Below are 18,443 nucleotides of genomic sequence, written 5' to 3'. Positions count from 1 at the left end.
GGAATATAATAGAGAGAAAAAGACTTCTCATAGACGGTTTAACTCTAAATTTTATTCTGTACCAAAATCTAAGAAATTTGGACCGAATAGAACCAAAAAACTTCCAATTAAAAACATGTTACTTGGATACGAATTAGAATTTTGTTCCTTAGTAAGAACAACCAAACTAAAATAAGCTTAAAGTTTTAGTCTTAGAACTCAATCTTGAAGCCCAGAGTAACAGTTAAGAATTGAATCCAAAATGAACCAAATAATTGATTATCTTGGAAAAAAAGAAATAAGGATTTTTTAGAAATCACAAAATTCTTCTAGCTAAAAACAGCTAAAGACATAGATTAAAACCTCATTTGTGAAAATATTCAATAAAATGAAGATACAAATGAAATTATTAGCATGTTAATCCAGTTAAAAGACCAGTCAACACACCAGACTTGCATAAACAAATGCAAGACAACAAGACAAATGCAACAGCACCCAGTCTAACCTCAAATGAGCAGTAGACTTTGTCCCTTAACAATGCTAAATAAAAACATAATCTGATACTTGATTTTAAAGTAAACAGAAAAAAATGAAGCAATTGCAACATCATTCAAATAAAACACAGGTCCAAGAAAAATACCTGAAAAATAATTTTCCTTAAATAGGATACAACCATCTAAAAGGAAAAATAAATACTATTTTGCTATAGAAACAATAGCATAATTAGCAGGAGTAGAGATAGCGCCATTAAATTGGAAAACCATCAAAATTGAAATGAACTGCCGGCAAAGAATATAATTTAAAACCTTTAAAGAAGGAATAAAAGAAAATTCCCAGCCTATTCCATTCCCTAGTATGAGGAACTGGAAAAAACCTCTGAAAATACAGAAGAATAAAATGTTAGTTAGTCTTGAAAGAACTAATTACCTTAATATCCAAAATAATCAACACCTTTTCAACAAAGAACAAATGTACTTTAAAAATAAAAAAGTGGATTTGATAGTGTCAATATCTGATGAAGAAAATTCTGAAATGAGAAAAAACATCATCAGAGAAGGATAAATCATTATGTAGTTGGTCATTTGAAAACTCAATAATTAAAAAAGAAGTTTGAAAAAGACCTACATTTTTTTTTATTTTTTTTTAGAAGGCACGATGTCAGACAAAGCCTTTAAAATAGAATCAGAAAAATATTCTTATAAATCTTCTACGTAATTATTGTACATAAGATGTAAAAAGAATAGCAAATATATAAAGCATAAATACTAACGGATTCTGCATGTAAAAGTTTATCATGATAACTTATTACAAACCATAGCTAAAGAAAAAACATTCATAACATTTTTAAAATAAATGAACTTAGCTTTGGTAGGGACTGAACTTCAGTCAAAAGGAATCCTTAGAACGATTTTGAAACAGGAACAGTGAAATCTTGCAATATGTAATAGAAAAAAACAATATTTAAAGCAAAATTATCAAATTCCTTAAATGGACAGTTTCAGGAATGGGAAAAGAAATGCAAAATAATAAGCTTCTAAAAAACAGAAGCAATAAAAAAGTGAAATTTAAATAACCACATTTTTTTGGCGCCAAAATGACGCCCACATTATTGGCGCTAAATACAACGCCCATATTCTTTGGCGCCAAGTATGACGCCACATCCCTCTGACGCCGAAACCCGACGCCCACATTTTTTGGCGGGAAAAAAAATGTCCTGAATAATACATGCGTCAAAAAATGACGTTTACAGAATACAACTTCCGCGTCAACTACGGCGCCGGGGAAATGACAATTTTTGCGCCAAAAAAGTCAGCGCCAAGAATGACGCAATAAAAAGCAACCATTTTCTGCCCCCGCGAGCCTAACAGCACGCAGGGAAAATGGTCAATTGAGAATTTTCAAGGTAATGAAAAAATAACTTGAATTAAAATGCATTATCCCAAATAATGAAACTGACAGTCTGAATTATAAAGGAATACTGATTATCCTGAATCATGGCAAATATAAGTTTAAAGACATATATTTAGAACTTTACATATAAAGTGCCCAACCATAGCTTAGAGGTCACAAAAAATAAGATTTACTTACCCCAGGACACTCATCTACATATAGTAGATAGCCAAACCAGTACTGAAACGAGAATCAGTAGAGGTAATGGGATATAAGAGTATATCGTCGATCTGAAAAAGGGAGGGTAAAGAGATGAATCTCTTACGACCGATAACAGAGAACCTATGAAATAGACCCCGTAGAAGGAGACCATTGAATTCAAATAGGCAATACTCTCTTCACATCCCTCTGACATTCACTGCACTCTGAGAGGAAAATCGGGCTCCAGCCTGCTGCGAAGCGCATATCAACGTAGAATCTAGCACAAACTTACTTCACCACCTCCATGGGAGGCAAAGTTTGTAAAACTGAATTGTGGGTGTGGTGAGGGGTGTATTTATAGGCATTTTGAGGTTTGGGAAACTTTGCCCCTCCTGGTAGGAATGTATATCCCATACGTCACTAGCTCATGGACTCTTGCTAATTACACGAAAGAAATAGGCCCCGCCATCTCAACTCGATGTTTTGTAGGCCTAAATGAACCGCACCAGAGCGGTTCCAAGCTAGCCATGTGGGTTCTGAGACCCCAAAAATAAGCTAAGTGTACCCTCAATAAAGTTGCCAAAAACGTTATTGCCCAAAAAAAACGTCTTAAAAGCCACTCCAGTTCACAAAACGTTTTGCCCACAAACATTCAAAACTCAGTGTCAACCATTTTTTAATTAGCCCCTTATGCAAGCTTAGTAAACCCTTCTATAACTCTTAGGATTACTGCTTACCCTCATGGGGATACTGTCAGCCTATCTGAAATACCACAGTCTCTCCAGAAAAAAATGAGCCATGAACATACCCTCAATGCTATATAGCATGGAAAACGTTCCTCACACTGAAGTTTCTTGTACTTCTCAGCCTCTGTGGGAACTGTCTGGATCTTAGTGACAAATGCTAAGATCATCAGCCTCCAAGCAGAAGTCTTCATCCATCTGCTGCCTGAGAGTAAATAGTACACCACCGTGGTACCATTTTAAAATAAAAATCGCTTGCTTGAAGAAAATAAAAACTAACATTTTATCACGTTCTTTCACGTTACCCTTCCTAGTACTTAGAGTAGGCAAAGAGAATGACTGGGGGGTGGAGCTAAGGGAGGAGCTATATAGACAGCTCTGCTGTGGTGCTCTTTGCCACTTCCTGTTAGCAGGAGGATAATATCCACAAGTAAAGGATGAATCCGAGGGACTCGTCGTACCTTATAGAAGAAAAACGTTATCTGCACTCCCAGCATTGTAAAACGTTTGCCCACAAACATTTCTAACATCAGTGTCAACCATTTTTTTATAGCCCATATATGCAAGCTCGGTAATACTCCTCTTTAAACTTTAGGATTACTGCTTACCCTCTCCCTCCATGGGGATACTGTCAGCCAATTCTGAAATAACCCAGTCTCTCCAGAAAAAAATGACTGAACATACCTCACTGCTGTATAGCAAGAAAAACGTTCCTCACACTGAAGTTTCTTAAAGGGCCATTATACACTCATTTTTCTTTGCATAAATGTGTTGTAGATGATCTATTTATAAAGCCATAAAGTTTTTTTTTTTTTTTTTTTTTAAATGTATAGTTTTGCTTATTTTTAAATAACATTGCTCTGATTTTCAGACTCCTAATCAAGCCCAAGTTTTATTTGAATACCGTCAGCTACATTCTCCAGCTTGCTCCTGTTTGTGTAAAGGGTCTTTTCATATGCAAAAGAAGGGGGGGGGAGTGTCTTATTTTCCAGCTTGCAGTGGGCTTTCCAGCTGCCTTTTCAACAGAGTTAACCTGAAAAGCTTCTAAGTAAGTTTTTAAACCATTTTATACTGGATTTTTATATCAGTATCTGTGCATCTTATTCTTTATAGTAGTGTCTATTATATGCAGTTAATATGAAAATGAGTGTATTACTGTCCCTTTAAGTACTCGTCAGCCATTCTGTGGGAACTGCTCTGGATCTTAGTAACCAACTGCTAAGATCATCAGCCTCCAGCAGAAGTCTTAAACAACTGGTGGCTTAGGGAAAATAGTACACACCGTACCATTTAAAATAAAAAACTCTTGCTTGAAGAAAATAAAAACTACATTTTTATCACCTCTTTCACTTTCCCTTCCTAGTACTTAGAGTAGGCAAAGAGAATGACTGCTGTGGTGCTCTTTGCCACTTCCTGTTAGCAGGAGGATAATATCCCACATGTAAAGGATGAATCCGTGGACTCATCGTATCTTATAGAAGAAATTTCCTTTTGTGATTCAGACAAAGAATACCATTTAAAAAAAATATTTACCTTTTACTTCTATTATTGAAATTGGCTTTGATCCCCTGATAGTCTGTGTTGAAGAGATAACTAGGTATTCATCTGGCGCAACTACATGGATAACATTCTTGCAAAACTGCTCCCATATAGTGCTTCAGAACTGGTTCGGCTCCTAAACAGACCTTCCCCTGCTTTTCAACAAAGATACCAGAAAAACTAAGGAAAATTGATAAAAGAAGTAAATAAGAAAGTGGTTTAAAATTGCATGCTCTATCTGAATCATGAAATAAAAAAATTTGGGATTCATAACCCTTTAATTACGTAATTTGGGTTTCAAAGAGGCCTCCTGCTTTAAGGCCCAAGAAGAAGCCACAGCTCTAGTGGAATGAGCCGTGATCCTCTAAGAAGGCTTATGTTCCGCTGTCTTGTAAGCCAAGCGAATCATGCTCCTCAACCAAAAAGACAAAGAAGTGGAAGAGGCTCTCTTGCCCCTTGCGTTTCCCTGAATACACTCCAAAAAGAGATGTAGACTGTCTGAAATCCTTCGTAGCCTGAAAATAAAACTTCAAGGCTCGAACCACATCCAAGTTATAAAGTAACCTCTTCGCAGGGGAAGAAGGGTTAGGACACAAAGAAGGAACAAATATTTCCTAAATGATGTTTTGGTTAAACGCGACTTTGGGAAAAAAAATCCCAAACCAGTGTGAAGAACACCGATAAGGAGGCTCACATTGCAAGGCCACCAGTTCAGATACTCTGCGTGCCGATGCAATAGCCAACAGGAAGAGAACCTTCCAAGAAAAAAATCTTAATGTCAATAGAGTGCAATAAGTTCAAATGGAACCCCTCTGCAACACCTTAAGAACCAAGTTCAACACTCCATGGTGGAGCAGAATGTCTAAAGAAAGGCCCCTGATCTGGACAGAGCCCCTGAACAAAAGACTGAATATCAGGAAGCTCTGTGAGCCTCTTGTGCAACAAAACAGATAACGCAGAAATCTGTCCCTTTAAGGAACTGGCAGCAAGCCCCCTTCTCCAACCAATCAGGAGAGAAGGATAAAATCCTGGACACCCTTCACCTTGTGCCCAAGGATATCCATGGTTTTCACACCAGGACAAGTCCTCCAAACCTTATGATAGATGCGACGACTGTGACCGGCTTCTTGCCCCTGAATGAGAGTATCAATCCACTCTCTCTCAGAGAATCTCTCATGGCTAAGACTAAGAGTTCAATCTCCACGCAGTCAGTTTCAGAGAATCTAGATTTTGATGTTGGGAAGGGACCATGTACCAGCAGATCCCTGCAATAGGGTAACCTCCCATGGCAAGAGAAGATGACATCCCCACCAGAACCGCCAACCACGACCTCCGCGGCCACGCCGAAAACAACCAGAATAGCTGAAGCTTGCTCCTGCTTGATGCAGGCCACAGCACGAGGTAGGAAGTGGCAACAGTGGAAAAATGTAACTAGGTTGAACCCCCAAAGGTACCGCTAAGGCGTCGACCAGCTCTGCCTGGGGAATCCCTGGACCGCGGCCCATATTTTGGTAGCTTGCAATTAAGTTTGGATGCCATGAGATCTATCTCCGGCGTCCCCCATCTGTGACAGATCTCCGCAAACACCTCAGGGTGGAGAGACCATTCTCCAGGATGAAAGGATTGTCTGCTGAGAGAAAATCCGCTTCCCAGTTGTCCCACACCCGGAATGTGGATTGCTGATAGCGAGCATTTGTGGGACTCTGCAAAAAAAACAATATCCGAGATACCTCCGCCATTGCTAGGGAGCTTCTTGCCCACCCAATGGTTGATGTAGGCCACCGAGGTAATGTTGTCTGTCTGGAATGTGATAAAACTGAACAACCTCAGGAGAGGCCAAGCTTTCAGAGCATTGTGGATCGCTCGAAGTTCCAGAATATTGATCGGGAGGAGAGACTCCTCTCAAGTCCACCTTCCTTGTGCCATCCTGGCATCCCAAAACACCTCCCATCCTGCCAGACTCACGTCCATGGTAAAATCTCCCAGGACGGTCTCAGAAAGGATATCCCCTCAGACAGTTGTTCCGGACGATCCACCAAGAAAGGGATTCCCTTGTACGATTATCCAGAGAAAATCTGTTGGGCTAGATCTGAGTGATCGCCACAAATATACAGCTGAAGAGGTCTGAGATGGAACCTGGCGAATGGAATGACATCGATGCTGGATACCATGAGCCCAATCATCTCCATACACTGAGCCACAGAGGGTCTGGAGGAGGCCTGAAGGGCAAGATAGGTGGACGCAATTTTCCTGCGTCGCTGATATGTGAGAAATATCTTCATGGATATTGAGTCTATCATGCCCAGGAATTCCACCCTGTTGCTGGGAACCAGGGAACTCTTTCCTGAGTTTATCGTCCATACATGAGACTGGAGGAGAAGAAGAGGAGCCCTCAAGTGTTCCTCTGCGAGACTGAACGACGGTGCCTGGACTAGGATGTCGTCCAGATAGGGTGCCACAGCAATGCCTCTGGATCTTGCTACTGCAAGTAGTGCCCCTAGAACACTTGGTGAAGGCTCTCGGGGCCGTCGACAGACCAAAGGGAAGGGCCACAAACTCGAAGTGTTGGTCCAGAAAAGCAAATCTCAGGAACCTGAAGTGATCCCTGTGGATTTGTACATGAAGGTAAGCATCCTTCAAGTCTATTGTTGTCATGAATTGTCCTTCATAAACTAGGGGCAGAATTGATCTGATCATTTCAATTTTGAACGATGGAACTGCCAGAAATTTGTTTAAACATTTTAGGTCCAGAATCGGGCGGAACGTGCCCTCCTTCTTTGGGACCATGAAAGGTTGGAATAGTATCCCTAGTGCTGGAGGTACTGGTACAATTACTACAAGGGAAGAAAGATCCCTCACACATTCTAGAAAGGTGTCCTTCTTCAATGGTCTTGAAGATAGGTTTGAAAGGAGGAATCTGCCCCTGGGCGGATGAGATCTGAAACCTATCCTGTAAAACTGGGCAATGACATCCAGAACGAACGAAAGGGACGAAAAGTAGATCCCTTAGAGTATGATCGGATCTTTCCCTGAAAGGGAAGGGATAGAAGCCTAGATTTAGAGGTCATGTCCGAGGACCATGACTTCAGGCAGAGAGCCCTATGGGCTAGGACGGAAAAACCTGATATTTTTGCATTCAGGCCAATAATATGCATATTGGCGTCACAAATGAAAGAATTAGCTACCTCAAGGCCTTAATTCTATCCAGTATCTCGTCAAGGGGTGTCTCCCTCTCGACCATTTCAGACAGGGATTCGCACCAATACGTTGCAGCTCCGGCTACTGCAGCTACCGCCCCAGCCGGCTGAAAAACAAACCCTGTGTGCTGAAACATCTTTCTCAACATGTTTTCTAACTTTTTATCCATGGGCTCTTTAAACGACGAACTATCCTCGAGAGGATTCGTCGTACGATTTGCGAGCATAGAGATAGCCCCATCCACCTTACGGACAGTTTCTTAAAAGAAGAAGGGGAAAAGGATGAACCCAATTTCTCCCATTCATTCTTAATAATGTTAGCCATCTTAACAGGAACTGGGAAGATCTGAGGCACCACCCTGTCCTCATATACTTTATCAAGTTTAGGAATCGAAGGTTCCTCCGCTAGTCTCGGTTCCGGAACCTCCAACATAGAAAGCACTTGCTTCAGTAGAAAGCATACATTTTCCATCCTAAACCTAAAGTCTGGTTCCTCCGCAGCTGGAGGTTTAGATGACACGGACACTGACCTAGAAGGAACGTCCTCCGAAGAGTCGAAGTCCTCCTTGTCAGCGGATAGTCTTTCAGAGATATCCATTGGAGTAGATGACCCCTGGGCCGGGCCACGTATTACCCTACGCTTGCGCTTAGCAGAACGTGATAAGGCACTAATCATCGCAGACACCGCTGTTTGCAGCTGATCCGCAAATCTGACGGCCAGCGGCCCTCTCCCTCAGGAGGCTAATTCATGCACTGGGGAGCTGCATGTGTAATCGGAGATGAACATAGGGAACGCACCTCGTGGGACGAAGAACCCTCAGGAGGTGGACGGACAGCTCAGTAGTACTAAACATCTTAATCTTTCTAGATGTAGTAATCTTATCAAGACATGTAGAACAGATTTGAGCAGGTGGATCTACCAGAACCTCCTCACAATAAACACAGGTACTAGACTTTGACACATTGGAGGGTAGTCCCTCTTTAACAGAGTTCTCCATAGCTTACTCTTTTGTTACGGACTAGATATACTATATAAATGGCACCTTTATACCTCCAATGTCCGGGGCACTCACCACCTCCTTAGACCCGGACCAAAGAAAAAACGCTTTGTCTTTTGTACCCTCCGGACAAGAAAAGGAAGTGGAATAGGCCCCACCCGGTCACATGGAGTGCCTCGCAGGACCGCCCATACACTAGGGAGAAAAAAGGCTGCATAAGTAATTCCCCAAAAATGACACCTGTAGTAGGGAGAAAAAATGGCCGCATAAGTAATTCCCAAACATGACACCTGTAGTCCACCATTGCCAGAGCCTCATCTCACACATATCGCAGCAATGACACAACAATAACATTACGTACAAACCCCCCTGTTCAATAATCCCCCTTCCATGGATATTAACCCTTGATTCTATCAAGATAAAAGGCGTCACACTGTGACCCTGTCTTCTTGCGTTATACTTATGTATATAAAAATGAAACGATCTTACCAGAATCTTTGCTGTGGAACAGGAACACGGCCTCTCAAGTGTGACAGTGTAGTAGCATCACTCCTGACATGAACTTGAGTGTAGGAAACAGGCAACGAAACTCGTCAACGCCGATTGCTTATGGAGCTGTTATTTTGAGTCGGGATGGTTCCGCAGAAAAACTCTCCCTGCATCTCTGGACTCCAACTTTCACCCATGCTCTCACTGAGAGTCTGACACGACTACTTAAAACTCCAGTCCCATTTCGAAGAGTACTACCCTCCATAAGAGACAACTCTGAATCTTTCGACACTTCTCTGCTAACCTCCTGTGAAGAAAGGCAAAGAATGATTGGGTGATGTGGGGGAGGTATTTAAGCCTTTGGCTGGGGTGTCTTTGCCTCCTCCTGGTGGCCATGTTCTTAATTCCCACAAGTAATGAATGAATCCTCAATCTCTCTATAACTGTCGACAACTCCATCATTACCCCTACCCCGCATGCCCGATGTCTCGGGGTCACATTTGACTCAGATCTTTCTTTCACTCCTCACATTCAGTCTTTGGCTAAAGCCTGCCGCTTCCACCTTAAAAACATCTCTAAAATTAGACACTTCCTTACACAAGACACAATCTAAGATTTTAATCCACTCTCTCATCCTCTCCCCGCCTCGATTACTGCAACTCTGTCCTCTCTGGTCTCCCCACCTACCGCCTAGCTCCTTTACAATCCTTAATGAATGCCTCTGCCAGACTCATCTTCCTTACAAGTCGCTCTTCATCTGCTGCACCTCTCTGCCAATCTCTTCACTGGCTTCCTCTTGCCTCTAGGATCAAACACAAAATTCTCACTCTGACATACAAAGCCCTCAACTGCACTGCTCCCCCCTATATCTCAGATCTTGTCTCCAGATACTCTCCTTCCCGTCCCCTTCGCTCTGCTCAAGACCTCCTACTCTCCTCCCTCTCTTGTCACCTCATCACACTCCCGTTTACAGGACTTCTCCAGACTGGCTCCCATCTTGTGGAACTCTCTGCCTCGCTCCACAAGACTCTCTTCTAGTTTTAAAAGCTTCAAGTGCTCCCTAAAGACTCTACTGTTCAGGGATGCATACAACCTACGCTAACCTTACTTTATACCAGTTCCTCTCCTCCATTGCTATCCCCTGAACCCCCCTAGCATGTAAGCTTAAGAGTCCAGCTGTTTGTTGATCACCTTCTCAAGAGCTGACTACAACAGTGCAACTCATGGCAGGGCCCTCTACCCATTTGATCCCTATAACTGTTTTTTTTTGTACTCCGCCTTTGTTAATAGCGCTGCGGAATCTGTTGGCGCTCTACAAATAACCGATAATAATAATAATGAAGCCGTGGACTCTCCTCCCCTTTAGATGGAAATTAGCAATATTAAAATGTTTAATTAATTCAGTTGTGCAATAACAATTAAATGCATTTATGTTAAATTATGCAACTAATTTGTACTTTGGATAGCTGAAAATGATATACGGTGTTGTTATAAAATATTACACTGCCGCCATCTGGCTACTTTATAATACCACCAGACTGGCAACATTTTCTCTGGAGAACACGGTTTCCCATTTCTAAGTTTTTGCATATGGGGTTTACCTGCTCGATATAACACACTCAGCTCCCAGTCTGGAGAGGGCCGTGGTCATTCCTTTTCCAAGTCCAGTCCCACCTCCTGTGATGAAAGCCACTTTCCCTTTGAAAGAATCAGGAGGTAGCATTGATGTCTTCAGTGGGGGGAAAAACTTAGCTTGAGGAGGCTCCTTATTATCACTGGAAAATGCTCGTGTTCCATTACTAAACGCCTACAAAAGAGCTAAGATATTACTATAATGTTCATACAAGGGACCATAATAGAAAAACAACACAGGATGCAACAACCAAAAGTAATCTAAACAAAACAAAAAGCAGGAATCAACTATTTTAAACTATTTTTTCCCTTCCTCTTGTAAACATGACAATAACTTGACATTTTATTAAAATATTTTCAAGTCTAGAATTTGAAATTGCAAAGAACAATATGATTCAGTAAGAAAATTTATTTTAAATTCCAAGAACAATATAAGGGAATCAGACTGGTTGATTAAACTCTTTTTTCCGCACCAAGATAATAAATGTATACCCAATTTAAAAAAAAAATAAAAAAAATTCTAATACAGATGAAAAAAAGTTTAAAATTTCAAAGAAATACTTAGTAAATATAGTTCTTTAAATGCATGATACCTAATTTTAAATGGGCATTAAAAGTACAAAATAAACTGCTGTCTCTCACTAAAACAGTTTACTTTTTGGCTAACAGCCTCCTGGCCTGATTTGTTGTATGTGTCCAGTGATGTCTCCCCAATGATATATAGCCAATCAGTAAGGGACTGCAGTGGAACCTTTAACAGAAGATTGGTTTTCTCAACGGTCTGACAAGTAAAAATGCGTACAAAACCTGTGAGTGGACTGCATTCACAGACTGGCCCATGTGCACATCATATGTCCTGTGCATTATTACCAGACAAGGTAAGCAGCATTCTCTAAAGCAGATGTCACCAACCTTTCGGGCCTCAGGGACCACTAACATGAATTTTTTCAAAAAGGTACAAACCTCTATAATGAATAAATGAATGTGTGTGTGTGTATATATATATATATATATATATATATATATATATTTATATATACACACACACACACATTTGTGTTCATAAGTTTACATACCCTGGCAGAATTTATGATTTATTGGCCATTTTTCAGAGAATATGAATGATAACACAAAAACTTTTCCTTTCACTCATGGTTAGTGTTTGGCTGAAGTCATTACATTTATTATCAATCAACTGTGTTTACTCTTTTTAAATCATAATGACAACAAGAAACTACCCAAATGACCCTGATTTGAATGGCTATTAAAGGTAACCACCCTCACCTGTGATCTGCTTTCTTGTAATTAGTGTGTGTGTATAAAAGGTCATTGAGTTTCTGGACTCTTGACAGACCCTTGCATCTTTCATCCAGTGCTGAACTGACGATTCTAGATTCTGAGTCATGGGGAAAGCAAAAGAATTGTCAAAGGATCTGCAGGAAAAGGTAGTTGAAGTGTATAAAACAGGAAAGGGATATAAAAAGATATCCAAGGAATTGAGAATGCAAATCAGCAGTGTTCAAACTCTAATAAAGAAGTGGAAAATAACGGGTTCGGTTGAAACCAAACCACGGTCCGGTAGACCAACTAAAATTTCAGCCACAACTGCCAGGAAAATTGTTCGGGATGCAAAGACAGACCCACAAATAACTTTGTGTGAAATACAGGACATGTGGTGTGGCTGTTTCAAGATGCACAATAAGGAGGCACTTTAAGAAAGATGGGCTTCATGGTCGAGTCGCCAGAAGAAAGCCATTACAACGCAAATGCCACAAAGTATCCCACTTACAATACGCCAAACAGCACAGTGGCAAGCCTCAAACCTTCTGGCACAAAGTCATTTGGAGTGATGAGACCAAAATTGAGCTTTTTGGCCACAACCATAAACACTACATTTGGAGAGGAGTCAACAAGGCCTATGATGAAAGGTACACCATTCCTACTGTGAAACACGGAGGTGGATCGCTGATGTTTTGGGGGATGTGTGAGCTACAAAAAGGCACAGGAAATTTGGTCAGAATTGATGGCAAGATGAATGCAGTATGTTATCAAACAGAACGCCTCATTTTCCACTTCTTGATTAGAGTTTGAACACTGCTGATTAGAATTCTCAATTCCTTGGATATCTTTTTATATCCCTTTCCTGTTTTATACACTTCAACTACCTTTTTCCCCACAGATCCTTTGACAATTCTTTTTCTTTCCCATGACTCAGAATCCAGAAACGTCAGTGAAGCACTGGATGAAAGATGCAAGGGTCTGTCAGGAGTCCAGAAACTCATTGACCTTTTATACACACACAAACTAATTACAAGCAAACAGATCACAGGTGAGGATGGTTACCTTTAATAGCCATTCAAACCCCTTTGTGTCAACTTGTATGCATGTTATCAGGCCAAAATCACCAGGGTACGTAAACTTTTGATCAGGGTTATTTGGGTAGTTTCTGTTGTCATTATGATTTAAAAAGAGTAAACACAGTTGACTGATAATAAATGGCTTCAGCCAAACACTACCATGAGTGAAAGAAAAGTTTTTGTGTTATTCATATTCTCTGAAAAATGGCCAAGAAATGATAAATTCTGCCAGGGTATGTAAACTTATGAGCACAACTGTATATTTTTTTTAAATTAACTAACTGAATAACAGAACTGAGAGAATACTTCCAAATGACAGATGAAGGGTGAGCGCAAACTTTTGAGCTGGAAACAGAGAAGCAGAACTTGGGAAAAAAAAGAATTAAGGTTAAAAGGACCACAAGACTTCCAAGTTACCTCCCCAGTTAGGAATTATTCAAAACTACTTATGATCATGGACAGACATTGGAGTCATAAATTAATTTATAACAAAAAGCTCTCAATATGGATGTGAGATAACCTCGACTGATGTTACTGGCAATTGCTATACTACTGGGGGGATATGGCTGGATGGCAATTACTGGAATTCAGGTGGAATGACTTTATTAGAATAATTAAAATTATTAGAATTAAAAATAATTCATATTTATTTTTTTTTAAAAAAGAAGATGGAGGGGAGGAAGACAAACATTGATGTAAGTCCATCTGAAGAATTTAGGAAAATTACTACAAAGAGACTTGCAAAGGGAAGAAAATAAATGAAATATAAAAGATTTTTTTTTTTAAGATTTTCTTTTTTTATATAATTTAATTCCATTATTTCAAGCCAAGACTATACCAACCTCTGCTGGCTTTACAATGGAAGCTTCTTCCACTGAGTAGCGCGCTGGGCGGGAGGAGTTACTATCTAGCTATGCAAGATGCGCAGTACTACGCAACGTGTGTAGGGAGATTGTAATTTAACTCCTCCTCTGATGTCCAGCCAAGCACTGTCGGGAGTTGTGGCGCGACGGGGGTGACACCATCAAAGGAGATTAATACCTACTTGATGGTACCAAGGACCACCAACATATTCTGCTCTAAAGAGATTGGCATCACATCCCCTAACACAGAGGGAGTATTTTTTTTAGTTATTCCCTAGTGAATTTTGTGCCAAAAAAAAAAAATATCTGTCACTCACTCAACATAAACTGGAAGATTTAGTTACAGCTGTTGGTCATTATATAATAAGCCCAAAAGCTCCTTTAGTTTTTGGATCTGGATATGAGCTTTTCTTGCTGATCTCTAACACTGATAGAAAATCTCATCTGTGAGGCTTCTTAAACTAATTGTAGACTCCCTATAATATGGGCTGAACATCAAATATCCTGGGCAGTATAATCAGAATAAACTGGGTGCACCTTCCATACATGGACAGAAGGTAGCATATCTCCTTGCTCAGGCAGATTACCCTTCTGCAGAATAGGTACAATGTAGGTTTCTAAAAAAACATAAGAAAAAATATCTGAAAGAGGCACAATCACAGATATATATGCATATATCTGGAGGCAAGGTATTAAGATGACAAAAAAAAATTATCCTCCGCTTTTGTCTGTTTCATTTATTCTTCTACTTTGGGGTAGACAAATACTTCAAGGGAATTTGTGAGCTTACTGTATTTTTGCTTAACTGCTATTCATGTAATTACAGTTAAGACACATTTAGAATAGCGTAATGATGTACGCAACAGTTCACAAGCTGATTGGATCACCACGGTGGTAACTCTAAGACAATGTTGATATTTATATATGATCTATCTTCTTTCGAGGGGAAGTCACCTTTCATTGCACAGGAGGCAATAAATATTTATACATCTTGTTTTGTCATTTTTTTTTTTAAATGTCTGTTTTTGTATCATGTACTTTCCTTATATAAAAGACCATGAGAATGCTCATGAGGCAAACAATTACATAATTATCAAGCACTGTGGAAAGAACAGTGGTGAAAATAACTCCTGTTATTTAATTTCCTAGTGTAGAGATTGCAATTCTTGACAAATTAAAAGCTTAAAAAGTATATTACACGTTGCTTTACAGAAGTAGCAAGGAATATCAAGATAACAGTTAAAAGGATTTGACATATTGAAGACCAAAAATGATGTCACATATCAACCCAACATGTAGATCAGCTTGTTTCATTATAATCTATTAAAAAAATAAAAGGTCAAGAACATTTACTTCTAATGATATGCAAACATCCCCTTTTTTATATATAAAACCAGCTACTTTCAGTAAGTAAAAAGATATCGGTACAATTTTACATTTGTAAAAAAAATAATAATTTATGCTTACCTGATAAATTTATTTCCACGGGTTTATCCATGACTTGTGGGATATTCTCCTTCCCAACAGGAAGTTGCAAGAGGACACCCACAGCAGAGCTGTCTATATAGTTCCTCCCCTAACTGCCACCCCCAGTCATTCGACCGAAGACAAGCAAGAAAAAAGGAGAAACTATAGGGTGCAGTGGTGACTGTAGTTTAAAATTAAAAAACAACTGCCTAAAAATGACAGGGCAGGCCGTGGACTGGATACACCACAAGAGAAATAAATTTATCAGGTAAGCATAAATTTTGTTTTCTCTTGTAAAGGTGTATCCAGTCCACGGGTTCATCCATTACTTGTGGGATACCAATACCAAAGCTTTAGGACACGGATGAAGGGAGGGACAAGGCAGGAACTTAAACGGAGGGCACCACTGCCTGTAAGACCTTTCTCCCAAAAATAGCTTCTGAAGAAGCAAAAGTATCTAATTTGTAGAATTTAGAAAAAGTATGAAGCGAAGACCAAGTCGCCGCCTTACAAATCTGTTCAACAGAGGCCTCATTTTTAAAAGCCCATGTGGAAGCCACCGCTCTAGTGGAATGAGCTGTAATTCTTTCAGGAGACTGCAGCCCAGCAGTCTCATAAGCTAAGCGGATTATGCTTCTTAGCCAAAAAGAAAGAGAAGATGCCGAAGCCTTTTGGCCTCTCCTCTGTCCAGAGTAGACAACAAACAAAGCAGATGTTTGACGAAAATCCTTAGTAGCTTGTAAATAAAACTTTAAAGCACGAACCACATCAAGATTGTGTAAAAGACGTTCCTTCTTTGAGGAAGGATTAGGACATAATGAAGGAACAATAATCTCCTGATTGATATTCTAATTAGATACTACCTTAGGAAGAAACCCAGGTTTGGTACACAAAACTATGTTATCTGCATGGAAAATCAGATAAGGGGAATCACACTGTAAAGCAGATAACTCCGAAACTCTTCGAGCCGAGGAAATAGCTACTAAAAACAAAACTTTCCAAGATAAAAGTTTAATATCTATGGAATGCAAAGGTTCAAACAGAACCCCTTGAAGAACTTTAAGAACTAAATTTAAACTCCATGGCGGAGCAACAGGTTTAAACACAGGCCTGATTCTAACTAAAGCCTGACAAAATGCCTGAACGTCTGGAACCTCAGCCAGACGTTTGTGCAAAAGAATAGACAGAGCAGAAATCTGTCCCTTTAAGGAACTAGCAGATAATCCTTTCTCCAATCCCTCTTGGAGAAAGGATAAGATTCTAGGAATCCTGACTTTACTCCATGAGTAACCCTTGGATTCACACCAGTGAAGATATTTACACCATATCTTATGATAGATTTTCCTGGTGACAGGCTTTCGAGCCTGAATTAAGGTATCAATGAACAATTCGGAAAAACCACGCTTCGATAGAATCAAGCGTTCAATCTCCAAGCAGTCAGACACAGAGAAATTAGATTTAGATGTTTTGAAAGGACCTTGAAGTAGAAGGTCCTGCCTTAGCGGCAGAGTCCATGTTGGAAAGGATAACATGTCCATCAGATCTGCATACCAAGTCCTGCGTGGCCACGCAGGAGCTATCAAAATCACCGAAGTTCTCTCCTGTTTGCTCTTGGCAATCAGCCGAGGGAGCAGAGGAAACGGTGGAAACACATAAGCCAGGCTGTAGGACCAGGGCACTGCTAGAGCATCTATCAGCGCTGCCTTGGGGTCCCTGGACCCGTAACGAGGAAGCTTGGCATTCTGACGAGACGCCATGAGATTGAGTTCTGGTTTGCCCCATAGTTGAATCAACTGGGCAAATACCTCCGGATGGAGCTCCCATTCCCCCGGATGAAAAGTCTGCCGACATAAAAAATCCTCCTCCCAGTTCTCTACTCCTGGGATATGGATAGCTGAAAGATGGCAAGAGTGAACCTCTGCCCATAGAATTATCTTTGAAACCTCCAACATTGCCAGGGGGCTTCTTGTTCCCCCCTGATGGTTGATATAGGCTACAGTCCTGATATTGTCCGACTGAAATCTGATGAACCTGACCTCCGCTAGCTGAGGCCAAGCCTGAAGAGCATTGAATATCGCTCTTAGTTCCAGAATGTTTATCGGAAAGAGGGCTTCCTCCTGAGACCACGAGCCCTGAGCCTTCAGGGAGTTCCAGACTGCACCCCAGCCCAGAAGGCTGGCATCTGTCGTCACTATAGTCCATTCTGGCCTGCGGAAGCTCATTTCCCTGGACAGATGGACTCGAGATAGCCAACAGAGAAGAGAATCCCTGGTATCCTGACCCAGATTTAGCAGTGGGGACAAATCTGTGTAATCCCCATTCCACTGACTGAGCATGCAAAGTTGCAGCGGTCTGAGATGTAGGCGGGCAAACTGAACTATGTCCATTGCCTCTACCATTAAGCCGATTGCTTCCATACACTGAGCCACTGACGGCTGAGAAGTGGAATAAAGAGCACGGCAGGAAGTTAGAAGCTTTGACAACCTGACTTCTGTCAGAAAAATCTTCATTTCTACTGAATCTATCAGAGTTCCTAGGAAGGAAACTCTTGTGAGAGCGGAGAGAGAGAAAACTCTTTTGTTCGTTCACCTTCCACCCGTGAGACCTCAAGAATGCCAGAACAATGTCCGTATGGGACTTGGCGATTTGAAAAGTCGACGCCTGTATCAGAATGTCGTCTAGGTAAGGAGCCACCACATTGCCCCGTGGCCTTAGAACCGCCAGTAGGGACCCTAGAACCTTCGTAAAGATTCTTGGTGCCGTGGCTAACCCGAAGGGAAGAGCCACAAACTAGTAATGCCTGTCTAGGAAGGCAAACCTGAGAAACCGATGATGATCTCTGCGTATCGGAATGTGGAGATAAGCATCCTTTAGATCCACGGTAGTCATACATTGACCCTCCTGGATCATAGGTAGGATGGTTCGAATAGTCTCCATCTTGAAGGATGGGACCCTGAGAAATTTGTTTAGGATCTTGAAATCCAAGATTGGTCTGAAAGTTCCCTCTTTTTTGGGAACTATGAACAGATTTGAATAGAATCCCTGCCCCTGTTCCTCCCTTGGAACTGGGTGGATCACTCACATGATC

General features: G+C 40.8%; 1 protein-coding gene across 1 annotated transcript in view; it reads right to left on the bottom strand.

The window, feature by feature from the left end:
• The window catches only part of DECR1 (2,4-dienoyl-CoA reductase 1), a 364,680-nt gene that overhangs the window by 194,868 nt on the left and 151,369 nt on the right, over window positions 1-18,443 (bottom strand). The window contains exon 2 of the mRNA XM_053715187.1: window positions 10,638-10,843. Within this exon, the coding sequence (XP_053571162.1) occupies window positions 10,638-10,843 (206 nt within the window). The remainder of the gene's footprint in view (window positions 1-10,637; window positions 10,844-18,443) is intronic.

This window comes from Bombina bombina, chromosome 5, assembly GCF_027579735.1.
Source record: "Bombina bombina isolate aBomBom1 chromosome 5, aBomBom1.pri, whole genome shotgun sequence".
NCBI classification, from domain to species: domain Eukaryota; kingdom Metazoa; phylum Chordata; class Amphibia; order Anura; family Bombinatoridae; genus Bombina; species Bombina bombina.
This window is presented reverse-complemented; position numbering and strand designations above follow the sequence as displayed.